The sequence below is a fragment of the Streptopelia decaocto genome, assembly GCF_964273445.1.
Source record: "Streptopelia decaocto genome assembly, chromosome: 6".
Lineage (NCBI taxonomy): Eukaryota > Metazoa > Chordata > Aves > Columbiformes > Columbidae > Streptopelia > Streptopelia decaocto.
Genome location: NC_138660.1, coordinates 32,181,277 through 32,195,408, shown reverse-complemented (window position 1 = coordinate 32,195,408; position 14,132 = coordinate 32,181,277). Strand labels below are relative to the sequence as shown.

Genomic DNA, 14,132 nt, shown 5'->3' with positions numbered 1-14,132 from the left:
GAAATTAAAGGAAAAAAGCAGTTTTGATGCTGTTAGACTTGAAATGCATTGTGCCGTTATCTTTATTTGCCAGCTTCACTCTTCATTTGAGGGAATGGAGCGGGTTGTGAGCTTGCAGTGATACCCAGTGAATTATTAAAATGATTAATTCAAAGGGGCAGAAAAAGGAAAAAAAAAAAAAGATTATGTAAAATGGAGAGCTAAGAAAATACAGCAAGAACGGAAAGAAGTCTAAGGGAGACTAAAGAAATGTCACTGAATGGGTAGGTAGATCAGAAAGAAGACGGGGAAAGCAGAATGGTAAGGAAGGCTGCTTATGGGAGGAGAGATGAAACCGAAAACAAGCAAGAAGGATCCATAGAGTTTTACACTGACTTTGGAAGTCTAAGGCTTAACTGAAGTTTGTAGGTGCCAAATTGAAAGATGCTTTTTTCTTTTTTCCCCTGAGTAGCAAATATTTACATCTCATAAATTCATATCCACCACGATTATGTTTTGTGGTCTACTCAAAACAGAATTGTCTTATTATGTTTTTAGATTAATTTTGTGTGCACATACATATTCATAGATGTGTTCTCTTGCATATTCTATATTCACTGTCTATATTCACCTTTTTTTTTTTTTTCCCCTGAGAAGGGTGTGAGCCCTTCAAGTCCCTCAGGTGAATAAAAAAGGATTATCTAGGTAAATTCCAGTTAGAGCTAAAAAGCTGCACTGGGTTGTCTTGCCCATTACTACGTCTTTATTCCTTGTGTCCATTCAGATCTCCCTCAAACACTGTTTGTTTAAACATAATTTTGGTAACCATTTCACACGCTGTCCTGAGATCTGCTGCTCCCCTCAATGAAAGGGAACATCTGACCTGGTTGGTTGGTAGGTGTTTGGGGATGGACGTTCTCCTGGTACCTGCAGCCCAGCTCTTGCCAGCAACTCATTAGAACCTGAAAAGTTGCATTTGCTGCAAGCGCTGAGCCCTAAAATTCAGCCCTTTTCCCCCAACCCAGCCGTCTGTAGTACTTTTCCTCTGGTTTGGAATTGTCTGTAGTATGTGGAAAATATGCTAAACAAAAATTATACTGTTTGGAGTTGATTGACGTGGCTTAATCCTTGAAAAGCTGATGCCTCTTCCCTTTTTTGACATGGAGTACTAATATGAGTAGAATGGCCTCGCTAATAAAATGCACTTAGAATGGAGCTTGGCATTTGCTAATGGTGATCTTGGGAGTGGGGAGGAGTGTGCTGGGGCATTCCCAAAGTGCAACTGCATGATTTGAATTAGCATTAATAAACAGCAGGTTTCTCCCTACAAAGAAACAAATCCGTGATCTGAAATTTTCTCTAATCAGTATTTTGTTCCTTAGAAAGCAAGTGTTCCTTTTGAAGGTAAAACAAAGCCACCAACTTGTTAATGGCTGTGTTTCTTAGAATATAGAAGGCAAAATCCCTATGCTTATTTTCACAGAAGAGTCAGTTCTTTGCTCAGGAGGTCAGTACACACCATGTATAAGCATGTACAATAGGGTGCTGCTTTATTCCCATGTCCTGCCTGGCAAAACACAGCATTTAGTATGAGATATTCTCTGTTGAGCTATGGCTGTGGTTCAGTCTCTTAGTGGAATTCAGACTGTTATCAGTTGTTTGCTATAGTAAGAGACCAAGGTGACCTAATCATGGAATCACAGGGTTGCTGTGGACCTCGAGAGCTCATTTAGTGCATATTTTTTGTCTCAAAATAGAATCTGCTTTACTTTTTTCTCTTTGTCCTCTTTAATCTTTAGAGACTTCACAGTCCTTGCACAGTCCGTTCCAGTGCTTTATTATCCTTACTGTGGTGACATTTTCCCCAATGTTTAATGTAAGTGTTATTGCATCGTTCTAAGCTTGTGACACTTATCATCTTAAGCATGAACATCAAAATGTTCATGTTTCTTGGCTTATTTTAAAGTGTTTAGAAATTTAATTAAATACCTGTGGATAGTGAAGCACTAGAAAAGATGTTGTAAGGAGGCTGTGGTATCACTTTTGTTTTCGAAGCTTTGTAGCAGCAACTTTAAAAATATGTTAAGACAGGAATCACACGGATTGAGTTGATCATGCTTTGAAAAGGGAATTATCCCATTCTGGGGACTGGGCTGGATGACCTGTTAAGGTCCTTGTTGGAATCAGACTTACCTTTTTCTCCGACTGCAAACATTGAACATGAATAATGGAATGTTTGAAAAGTAAAATAACGAGCTCTTTCAGGACCTTGTTTTAAATGCTAAATGGCTGGACTTCTATTTTCATGTTCAGGTTACTTTTAGCTATATTCACATTAAAATAGTTGTGCTTCAAGTGCATGCACAGTGGAGTCTCAGTTTGGGTCTCCTAAAGAGTGTATTCAGTGCATCCAACTGATTGAAAATGCAGTTTATAGGTATAAATTAGCTCTGGATAACTCTGCGATATTCCTTTTGCAGTCTGTATATGGCAAGTATGTGCTGTCTTTTTCCCAGGTGTTTCTTCCTTTCAAAGCCTCAGAACTGTATTGATCGAGAATTCAGTATTGGTTGGCTTGATTGGGAAGAGATTTGAAGTAGGGTGAAAGACTGGGATGGAAGGGGTGGCAAGGATTTTAAGGATAGAATAGTGAAGGATGAGGCAGTTGGAAGGATGGGTGTGAGACTAGGTGGCTGAAAGTGGAGTGTGGGTCTTAAACTTAATGCTGGAGCACATCCGGAATGGAATGAATTTGGAGAATTGAGGATCTGGTGTGGTTTGGAAAGAGCTTCTGGGGCAGGAGAAGTGCAGAACTGGGGCTGAGAGGGCAAGGACAAAGAGGGGATTTGAAGGACTCCTGCTCAGGAGAGAGAGGGATTCCTGGAACTGTGAGGTCTCCAGGGGTGAAGGTAAAATCTTCCTATGTGTCCAGAATATCCCCAACCAAGATCCACTTTGGGATCGAGAGCAGATGCCTGTGTCCTACATTGTACTGTAGTCTTACCAGGGATGGCTTTCAGAAACATGATGGGCAGTCAAGCATCACACCTCCTTTGTGTCTCTTACAGACCATCTCAGGAGATTTTTCTTTATTTTGATGCACTGCAAAGTACCTGAATTTCATCTTCCCTTAAACTCAAAATGATTTTTGTACCCTGCACTGAAAACTTTTATTTTTTGTGTTCTCATTCAGGTCTACTCAAGGAAGTAGAATTTTTAACAAAGGAGAAATTAGAGCTTCAGTGTCAGGCAGAGAAGGACCATTCCAACTTCCGCTCTCAGATGAAAGTTTTGGAGGTGGAACTGGAAGAACAGCTGCACAGTAATCAAGACCTGGCTACACAGCTGCTGGAGGTTGCTGAATTAAAACAACAAATTCAAGTTCTTGAAAAACAGCTTAAAAACCAGCGGCAATTCATGGATGTAAGCAAGTTTGGTACCATGGTTCCATGGTTTTGGAGGTGATAAATACAAAGATTGAGACTTGGAAGATGCTTCCTAAAGGGGATACTTTGTTTTGTTTTAAATTAAGACCTTAGTATTCTAGTCTTCTAAAAGAAAAAAGGTAGTTAAAAAATTTCCTTTTTGTAGTATTACAGGATATTTTTTTCCTTACTTGCTAACTGTAGTTTGTATGTACATAGGAGTCCAAAAGGGTTTGGGGTTTTTTTGTCTTTCCCTGTAATTTTAGCTATGCTTTCACAACTACTAAAAGGTATTAATTATTTTTAAGTGAGCACAGTTTCTTCATCACAAAAACAAACCTGAGTTTTTTCTTGTACTCAATAGTTTAATGAAGTGAAAAGCTGCTTAGGAAAGATTTTCATTATCTCTGTCTGGGTTCACAGGAGCAAGCTGTAGAAAGAGAACACGAACGTGATGATTTTCAGCAGGAAATTCAGAGACTGGAGGAACAGTTAAAACTTTCAGCAAAACCACAGACTTCAGGAGAGCCCAGAGAGCACAGGGTGAGTAAAATCACACTTAGTGGCCAAAGGCATTTGTTTACTACATTTAAATACAAAAACTTATATTGCCTTGGGACCTGGCTCTTGAGAGACTTTATTTCCCTCTGTTGTCGCCCAGAGAGCAGGTTTTTCCTGAATCGGACTGGACTCCATTTCGGTAGTGAAATTGTACTTGCATTGTTTCTTATGGAGATGGCAAGAGATGTTGTCTGTGCTTTACAGCAAACTTTCACAGTTTGGTTTAAATTAATTGGGAAAGACAACAATACAGACACTCTGCTCTACAGAGTACACCTGAGAGACGACTCCTGGGTTTTAAACATGTTTAATTTTTCCAGCTGCACCGATTGCAATAAGATGTGTTCTTTGTCTGCATGTCTTGTCCTATGTAAGTTTTGAATCACATGTTCATGTGTTTGATGCTTGGTTTCAAAGATTAACTTTTGCTTGCCTTTTTTTTCTTCACATAAATGAACATTATACAGAACTATGAATTGATTCTACAGGTATGGAAAACAGCATGAACATCTCTTTAACCTTTCTTTCTTCTCCTTCCAATCTCTTCTGTTAATTAGATCTGCTTTTGCTTTTTTTTTCCTGTTCTTGATATGTCAAGTCTGCTCCAGCTTGACTTGGAGAAAAGGATACGTGTTTTAGGGTGGCAGGATTCTTGCAGGGAGTGAGGAATTGCTTTCCATTTAATTTCCTGTACATAAGTGCTTCATTCCCCTGGCTTATTGCTCAGATGCATTACAGGCAGTTACTGTAAAAGAGCTTTTGACATGAAAGGAGTATGAAACAAAGATAATGGAAGCACGATGCTACACTGTGCCTTGCCCTTCAGCTTTTTTTTGTGGCCCTGTTCTTATATGTCAATGTGTGTACTACTTGATTTCATTTCCATCTATTAATTTAGATACAGTTTATGAAACTGTGTTCCTCAGTGTTGGAGAGGGGAATCTTTTAGGAACAAATGAATCTTTGATAGTGACTATTCCATGCTGGAGGGCACCTGATTGTCACTTGCCTTCTGTAATGTCTGATGGGATGTCACTAAGCTTCTTAAGAAGTAGAGTGATTACGTGTCATTCTGCATCAGACTCAGAATCTCATTTGCATGAATGCCATTACCTGGCATTAAGATTTTCTGGGTATATAACACATGTAGCCTACGTGTTATTTACACTGTGGCAAAGATCAGAAGAAGAACGGCAAAGGTTTTGTTTTGAAGGCCACCTGACTTGTTGAAGATCTGTTTGCACCCAGAAGGTAGGAATCTGTGGCAGAATCATAAAGATATATGTCAGGTTATTCAAAATACTTCAAACTGTTAAGACCACAGCTTGCTTTCTGTCCCAGGTGTTAGATGGATGACAGTTACTATTTACTAGTGTGATTGTGGCCTAGTAAAGAGGAGGATCTGAAAAAATTTAGACAAGCAGCTGTAATTTTGCAGTCTCTCTCAGAAAGGATTACAAATTAATTGGAGGAAGACACCCAAGGAACATAACTAAGGAAGAAGCATTTGTGGGTAGGGTGAGGCACACATGCAATCTGGGCCAAGATGTCAGGACTTAAGCAGTTCTTCTAGAATGTTTAATGCAGCTGTAACGAACTCGCTCTGCAACAATTCAGTTCACTTGAACTAATTTCTGCCTGTCAGAGTTATAACAAATTCGTAGTTGTTCTCTCTGCTGCTCTCTCTAGGCTCAAGGAATACGTGAGTAGGATTATTTAGTGAAGAGAGTGCTGACTGGCACTGGGAGCTTCCATATGAGATGATGCCATGAGGGTGAGGGTTGTGAAAGTGTCTCCTTAGCTACAGAATTGCAGCACCAGATTTCTAGCAACCGGGTGTTAAAAACCACACTTTTCATGTATGAAGTGTCATAGTGTCTGGGACTCTGATTTATGCCAGTTTCATAGAATTAGGAAGTACTAGACTTCTAAAAGATTCTTCTATACAGAAAAGCTTTTCTGTGAGGCCTGCATTATTCTTAACGGCTGAATAATTGCTGATGAGATGAGAAGAGAGTAAGATGTATACATAATTAAGGGAATGTATATGTGCCTGTAAGCAGTTTCAAATGTAATGTTAATCACTTTTGGTATTCTTAGCTAGTCTGTGATTCCCTCCATGCTTATTAATTTGACTAAATTAAATGTATTATTCTGTATTTTGCTAGAGGGTGTTTTTCTGCTTTAGTAACATCTGTACAATACTTTGAGGATGTAAAGTTCTATATTAATACAAAGAACTTTTATAATATCAAAGTAGAATTTGCATAAATTCAGGCACTTATTGACGAACAAAGCATTTGTTTTGTAAACTCTCATCTTCCTTGCTCCTTGATCAAATTATTTCTCCTGTAGAAGGTTTCCCATTGCTTTCCTATCTGAGCTTGCTTTCAATGTGATTAATGACTTTATCGCTTAGTCTGTCTGTCACACTTGGTTCTCTCCTGCCTTTACTACCCACCAAAGCTCCAAGTCTTCTCTCCACGTTAATTACTGGGATGAATGAGTGACAGTTTTCCTGCAGCTCTGCACGATTGGATCTCAGTGAGCTCAATTGCAATATGCTCTTCATATATTGGAAAAAGAGTACCTGTTCTATGTTGACCACTGTGAATCTCTCTGATTTGCAGGTGTGGTGTATGTTACGTTGCATATTTATCTTTCAATTCTTTGTATGTTCTTTTTAACTGGAATTCTCTGAAGTACTGGGAGAGGGTTCTGAGGTTACAGAAATACATCTAATATTATTAGTAATATTTTAAGTAATCTTGCACTTTTTTAATCTTAAAAAGAAGCACCAAAAAAACCCAACAAAACAAACAAAACCCAACAACAACAAATCAAAACCAACCAAACAAAACCCACACACCACAAGGCCCCTTTTCATGAACACTGGGCCGTGAGAAGACGCCTTCATTCCGCACTTCACTAGAATACCGCAAATATTAAGAGAAATGAATCAAATGTGTATTTAAGAGCTGCTGCATTTGGAAAACAAGATTTCAGAAAGTTACTTTTTCATCCTTTCTGTCCACGCCTGTTTTTACTGTCATCTGGGATTTTAGCTTAGTTTAGTCTATAGTAAAACTCCACCTGCTTTGCCATGAAATTTCTCTTGCTCCCAATTTGAAGTTTGTTATTTTGCCTGAATAGCTGTATAATGTGATTTCTGTATAGGTGGAATCTTTGCAAACAGAAATAAAGGAGAAGATGGATGATTACAATAAGCTGTTATTAGAAAAGGAGCAAAAACACCACGAAATTACAGCTCGTGATAAAGAGATAGAAAAGCTGCTGGCACAGATACGAGAGCTGGAGCGGAGCGGTGCTGAGGCCTCAAAGACTGTACACGACTTGGAACAACAGCTGCAAAAAATGAAGAAAGTGGAAACGGAATTAAAACAAGTAATTTCTAAATACTTATATAATGGGAGTGGCATTACACAGACAGTGTCATCACTGACTGTGTTAGTGTTGTTTGAGACTCTCACTGGCACCCAGTGAGGAGTTAAACTGTTGTATTAATGGCAGGTACTAAAGGCAGAGCTTTATGCTAAGTCTGGTTTTATGGCCTATAAGCTGAGTTTAGAGACTGCTTTTTGATAGTTGTCGTCATCACGTGGATCAGAGCTGCTCTTTTGTTTCTCTGGAAGTTTCTGAGAAGATAGTGTTACTGAATATTAAATATCCTGGGTCTTCAATAATTAGCTGTGTTTAGAATCATATTATCTTAATTGGTAGCTTTTCTTGCTCTGTGTCTTTGGAGCCAGATCTGTTTGCCATACTCTGACATTTTTAGTGCTTTGTTACTACTGGTGATTAAATCACAGTTTAGAGTTAAGAATTGCATTCCATTTGGGAAAAGTATTTGTCTCTTACCAAACATCTTGAGTAACTTTTTCTGCCCTATTAAGCTAAATGTTTTGGTTTTCTCCCAGCAGTTTTCCTTGATTAAATATTGTTGGTGTGTCTGTCGAGTCTGAAGATTTGAGAATGGCAGGATCTAAACTAAATCTGTTAGTTTAATTGCTAATTCTGTACATATTTGCTTCCATTATTTTTTCTTTTAAAAAATATTGAACAAAATGTTTTTTCTTTTAGCTTCAGCTGATGTGATACAGACTAGCCGGTCGTTGTTTATTAGCTATTAGTATTGCTATCCGTTTGGCACTTGAGAAACTGGAGAACCGCTTGGTTTTAGGCTTCAGTGAATAAGACAGACATAGTTGTGCTGAAATGAGTCTAGTGAAGGACCATCAAGATGGTCAGGGGGGGTTCCAGAAAATGATATTCGAGGGGAGGCTGAGAGAACAGGGTTTGTTTAGCTTTGTGGAGATCATATTGTTGGCTACAACTACATAATATGAGGTTATAGAGGAGACAGACTTGGAGGTGCACAGTGAAAGAATGAGAAGATATGAGTGTAAACTCCAATGAGGAAAATTCCAATTAAATAGTAGGGGGAGATGGTCACATTGGGGGCAGTTGAATGTTGAAAAAGGGGCTCAGAGTGGCAGTGGTGTCTCTGTGACTTGGAGATGTTCAGAATTCGGCCGTTCAGGGCCCTGAGCAGACCCAGGTTGGTTCTGCTTGGAGTTTGAGGTTGGACCAGCGAGCTCTCAAGAACCTTCCCAGCTTAAGCTTTTCCATGATTTTATCCAAACACACACAAGTTGTGCCCACTGTCTTCTCCTGGGGTGGATGGAGACTGTGGTACTGCTGTTGGCCAGTTGTTTTTTTGCTCTGAAATCCTATCTTTCTGTTAAACCAGCTTTCTTTATCCATGCAAATTCACAACATTCTTTTACCCGTTTGAATGTGCATCAGGAAACGCTTCTGTCTTAAAAATTCTAAATAAGCCAAATGCAGAGTATTTGTTTGTTCGTTCCAAGAAACTAATTAATCAGCTTTAAACAAGGTTATACTATTCAATTTGGCAACTATAGGCATTGTAATTGCTTGTCTTGAAGCAATTTTGTATAGTAAATAAGTGCCAACAGGACTCTAAGAATGATTGCAGGTCAGGAAATTTTTCTGTAAGAATACACTTGATGGGAATGGCAACTATGGATTTTTATTGTCCCCCAACATTTCAGCAAAAAATATAAGTATTGCAGATGATGGAGACTGGCATTAATAAGAATTAGGTCTGGAAAGAGTAATTTTGAATATGGAACGGTATCTTTTTGTGAAGAAAGTCTGGATTTGCACGGTGTTACTGGAGGCTATCAGTGATCAAGGTGATCTTTAGAATGGTGTGAGTAATCTTATTTTTGGTTGATATAAAACGCGAAGATATAAGCACTGCTGTTTCTTGGGTTTTGTTGTTACGTGTGTCCTCCCATGCACAGCAGGACGCCTGAGGGGCTGGTGAATGTCATAGATTTCATGTGATGGCAAGAAGGAGAGTTTTCATTTCTCCCTTGAGGACAAACAAAAATACTTCTGTTATAGGTGCCTTCCTACCCAAACAAGTGCAGGTGATGCTTTCATAATGATTACACTTGGTTTTTATCCTGCCACAGCTTTGTACCTGAGCTCTGAAGGTCTGGACAACTGTGTCAAATACCTGTTCTTGGACCTGCTGTTTTGATACTGTGATTCAGCATTAACTTTGTCATGATTTTAATTGACACTTCTTTCATTTTAAGATTGGAAAATGCTATCCATGTACTCTGTGTCTTAGTTGTCTTTGATTAAAGATGGTCAAATTTTAGATGATATTTTGGCAGATCATGAGTCTAACCCATGTGTTAGAGGTATGTGTATTGAGCTATGGGCAGAATAAGTGTTGAACAGCAGTTACTGCCTTAGGTTTCTTGTCCAGCTTTCCTTTATTGAATTAAGTACATATATGTATGTGTGCTGTTTCGATGACTTCCCAAGTAAAGCTTTCCTCCTTGGAGCTTCTGAGGAGGACTGTGAGAGAAAGAGGACCAAAGGAGTTTTAAAAACAATTAAATAAACCATGGTAGCTTGACAGACCACAGACCTGACAGAAACTTAGTGTTGGTACTTCCCATTCGGAATTAACATGATGTTTTTGTAGTAGGTTTTTGATCTACCCAAAACTCTCCATCTCTTAAATTAAGTCTCCACCTCTTAAATTTAGCTTGGCAAATATATGGTATCATAACAGATTTGGAAATGGCTACAAGAACAAGACGTTTAGGTTATTAAACATATAAAATGCCCTGTAATTGATGAAGTATTATGTATCACTGACTACTAAATTTTCAGAAGTTGTTAAACTTGGATTAGAAAAAGTAAAGCGATGAAAACTTAAGCGAGCTAAAAACATTCCGTTGTTTTGCATTCCTTTTTCTTTATAGGCCATTGGGATTATGTATTTTTCTTCTTGTACTGGGGTTTGTCAGGGATAATGAAGCATTTAGGCAGGATTGTTCTGTTTAGGTGGGTATGTATATTGCCAACAATTAATTCTAATACAAAACCCAAAATATTTTGCAGGATAAAGAGGCATTGCAACAGCAACAGTACAATAACCTGATCCAGATTTCAGCCCTACAGTCTAAATTGGACGAAGCGAGGCACAGGGTGCCAGCGGACGCCGGGTCTGCCCCCGTGCTGAAGGAGCAGTTGCAAGCAGAGCAGGAAGCCCTACAAACGAAGGAGAGAGAGGTAGGAATTTTAGCACGGTCCTGTGGACTTTCCGGTCACTCGCGTAATCGCAGAAGCATTTCGTGCAAACTTGTAGCTGGGAATTGAAGCCATTCAAAAAACCCAGTGACTAATGTTGTAGTAAATGTGATTATGTTAACGGCTTGTGATTACATTAGACATCAAATGCTAACGTTTTGCCAAGTGTTATGTCAAATTACAGGAGTAGTCAAGCCTTGATTGTTCAGAACATAGATTAACGCATTTTCTCTGAGCAGTTGGACACTAGCTTCTTACTCTTTTTAAGTCTCAAGTATTTTATTAATGCAAACTGATTAGAGAGAGTTTGAATCGTAGAATTTACTCAAGTTACTTGTTCTCAGTAAATAAGGCAATGAATGAAGTTTTATTTTTTCTGGAGGACTTAATTGAAACAATGCATTTTCTTCTTTATTTTTTAGATTGGTAGCTTGTTAGACCAACTAGAACAATGTAAAGATAATTTGATCAGTAAAAACGAGGAGATATTGCAACTGAACATTCAGTTAGAGATGCAGAAGAACCTCAGCACTTCCAGGATCAGCCAGCTTCAGTTAGAGAACGCACACTTGAAGGTGGGTTTCCTAAGCTTTAGTGGGCACCAGCTGAAACTTCAGCCCTCCTTTCTTGAGTGTTGCGGTTTTCATCTCCTGATTTTATTAACACATGCTTAGTTTGTCTTGTCAAGGGAATATTGCGTTATTGTTACAAGGCTAATGCTGGTTATTGTAGAACAAAACAACTCTGATACTCTAGATTCATGTTTATGGCATAGTCATCTACAATCATTTGATGTAAATAAAAAGCTTGGCTTTGTTCTGGCCCTGACAGGTTATGAAATACACACAAAACTGTGACAAGACTATTCCTGGCCTCCACAGCAATAGCAAATGCTACGAGTTAGAAAATGGTTTGGTTGTCAGTCTGGCAACTAGAGTGTTCATCTCTTACCTTGAAAGCTGAGAAATGTTGCGGCAATCTAATCCAGTGGTATAAATCTAAACAAGGTAGCTGACGTTGGATTCTTGAGTTCTTGAACATCATAGCAAGGAGGAGACTAAAGCCCTTGATTCTGTTCTGCCATTAGGTTGGGAGAGAAAGTAAATCCTTTCTAATAAGATTGCTTTTTTTTCTGATCAGGAGGAACTAGCAACACTTCATGTGAAGGAAAATCAGGACCTGGGTATTAGCGATTCCTCAGCTTTGTCATTCCCACAAGCACTACTTGAAGAAAAGAATCAAGAAATTGATCACTTGAATGAGCAGATGAAGAGGCTCCAGCATGAGCTAGAGAATACTCTGGAGAATAAAGTAGGAGTACTTACTATATATGTTCATTGCTTGATTTTGAGGGGAGCCAGGTACACAGAATCTTATTTTTAAATGAAATCTGTTTGATAATTCTCTTAGGAAAGTAGAGAGTATTTTAAATAGCTACCAGCTGAAGTGTGCAATTCTTTCTGCTGTTAAATGCGTGAATTAATGCCCATGTAATTCAGAAGAAAAATGTAATTTAAACTCTACACGCAATAGTAATTCTGCCTACATACTGTAACATTCAGACCTTATCCTTTTGCTCAGATTGTGGAAGATCAAAAATCTGAAATTGAAGAACTCAGATCACTTGTCGAGCACCTTCACAGTGACCAGGAGAGGCTGCGTAAGGACAAAGATGAAGAGGTAGAGCAACTCCATGGGGTAATTGAGAAGCTTCAGAAAGAGCTGGCACACTTTGGACCAGTATGTCATGAAGTTAGTGACAACCAAGATGATCTCTATCAACTTGCATTGGGAACGCCAGTGGAAAACCTCCAGAATGAGCTGAGGAAGGTAGATTTTCAGGGTGATACTGATCCAAACAGAAGAAATGCATTGCTGCTCTCCAAAGTGAGAGAACTTGAGGAGGAACTAGAGCTTGTCTCAACTGCTAGAGAAGCTCTGCAACAGCAATTGGAAGAGAAGGAATTGCAGTTCAAAATGGAAGTGGAAATTTTGGAGAAAAAACGCAAAAAATTACGAGAGTCGTCAGAGCAGCACGTTGCAGAGCTAAACTCCCTGAGAACACAGTACAATGCACTTAAGGAAGAGTACAGCCTTTTCCAAACACGTTCTTCTCAGAGAGAGGTTGAAGCAAGGATAACTTCTTCTCGCATTCAAGAACTTGAAGATACTGTGAGAGAAAGGGAAGCAGATATTCTAGAGAAAGATACACAAATGAAGACAATGGCAAATCAAAGAGAAGCTGACACAACTGAGTTGCAGTACTTAACAAAAAAGGCAGCAGAGCTTCAAGCTGAGTTGGAAAAGAGAGATGCAAGTCAGGCTCAAGATGTTTACAGTCTTCAGTTAGAAGTTTCTAGACTTGATTTCCAGGTGCAAGCACTGAATCAGAAAGAAGTAGCTTATCAGAGAGAAATCAATGAACTGCAAGGCAGCACTGCAAAACTGAAAGACCAAATTGAGGCATATTCGAAAGAGCTTGAAGCCTTACGACTGGAAAGAGGTGACCTTATTTCACAGTTGGAGTCATACAAGCCAAATGGGCAACATGATTGTCAAGAGACGAATGTTCTCGAGCTGTTTTGCCAGAGAGAAAGAAAAGGCAAAGTCCTTAAAAAAAGAAGGGAGGAACTGGAAGAACGAGAAGCAGATGTTGATCAGCCGTTTGCAGTACTGGCTTCCCCTACTGATAAACTGGTATGTGTTTTAGGTTTTAATAGTACTGTTTGTTTTTTAAAGTAATCTGTTTTTTTTTTTTTGTCTCATAAAGCCCCATAGTTTATCCTTTTCAGTGCTCTAAGAAAGGGTGAAGATGAATAATGTGGCTTAAAAACAGCTATGGTGAGTCAGTTGATGGGTCTGTCTGTCTTTGTGTAGTTTCTTCAGCATGGGCTAGAGGTAGATTCCTGGAAGGACTAAAGACAGGGCAAGCCTATGTGAATACCCAATCCAGAGAGTTTTTCTGAGCTGGGTATGGTTTTGGGCCTGGATCCTGGGGTATGTATTGGGTGCAGGTGGTGAGGTGTTGGTTGGTGTTCCTCTCCGAGGAAAGGCCGGGGCTGCTCTGTGCTGGGCACAGCCGATCCCGCCGCAGGATGGCCACGTGTGTGCGGCACCGCATACAAACGTATTGAAGGAAGGGCAAAATGCTGCCCAGGCAGCGAAGAGTGAGAGAAAAGAAGTGTGAGAAACAGCCCGTGGAAGAGACCATGCTGGAGCAGATATCCCCACAGCAGGGAGGAGGCAGAGGAGTTTGGAAGGATTGAAACTGAGCCCAGGGAGAAAAGCAGGGATGGGGCTGTGTCAGTGTTTCTTTGTTTCTTGCCATCAAACTCTGTTTTAATAGCAATAAATTAAATAAGTTTTCCCCAAGCCAAGTCTGTTTTGCCTGTGAGAGAAGCTAGTTGATGATATTCTTGTCCTTATGTCCACGCGTGAGCTCTTTCCATCTTATTATCTCGCCTTGATCAGTTGAGGATGGAGAATGAGAGAGCAGCTGGGTGGGCG

General features: G+C 39.4%; 1 protein-coding gene across 6 annotated transcripts in view; it reads left to right on the top strand.

Moving 5' to 3' along the window:
* PCNT (pericentrin) overlaps nucleotides 1-14,132 on the top strand; it is an 86,128-nt gene that overhangs the window by 46,041 nt on the left and 25,955 nt on the right. For 5 of the 6 annotated variants that reach the window (XM_082056521.1, XM_082056522.1, XM_082056520.1 and 2 more), the window contains 8 exons: nucleotides 3,173-3,402; nucleotides 3,828-3,947; nucleotides 4,433-4,453; nucleotides 7,143-7,370; nucleotides 10,437-10,607; nucleotides 11,048-11,200; nucleotides 11,766-11,936; nucleotides 12,207-13,322. In XM_082056521.1, the coding sequence (XP_081912647.1) occupies nucleotides 3,173-3,402; nucleotides 3,828-3,947; nucleotides 4,433-4,453; nucleotides 7,143-7,370; nucleotides 10,437-10,607; nucleotides 11,048-11,200; nucleotides 11,766-11,936; nucleotides 12,207-13,322 (2,210 nt within the window). The remainder of the gene's footprint in view (nucleotides 1-3,172; nucleotides 3,403-3,827; nucleotides 3,948-4,432; nucleotides 4,454-7,142; nucleotides 7,371-10,436; nucleotides 10,608-11,047; nucleotides 11,201-11,765; nucleotides 11,937-12,206; nucleotides 13,323-14,132) is intronic. The other variant, XM_082056519.1, reaches the window with a different exon arrangement.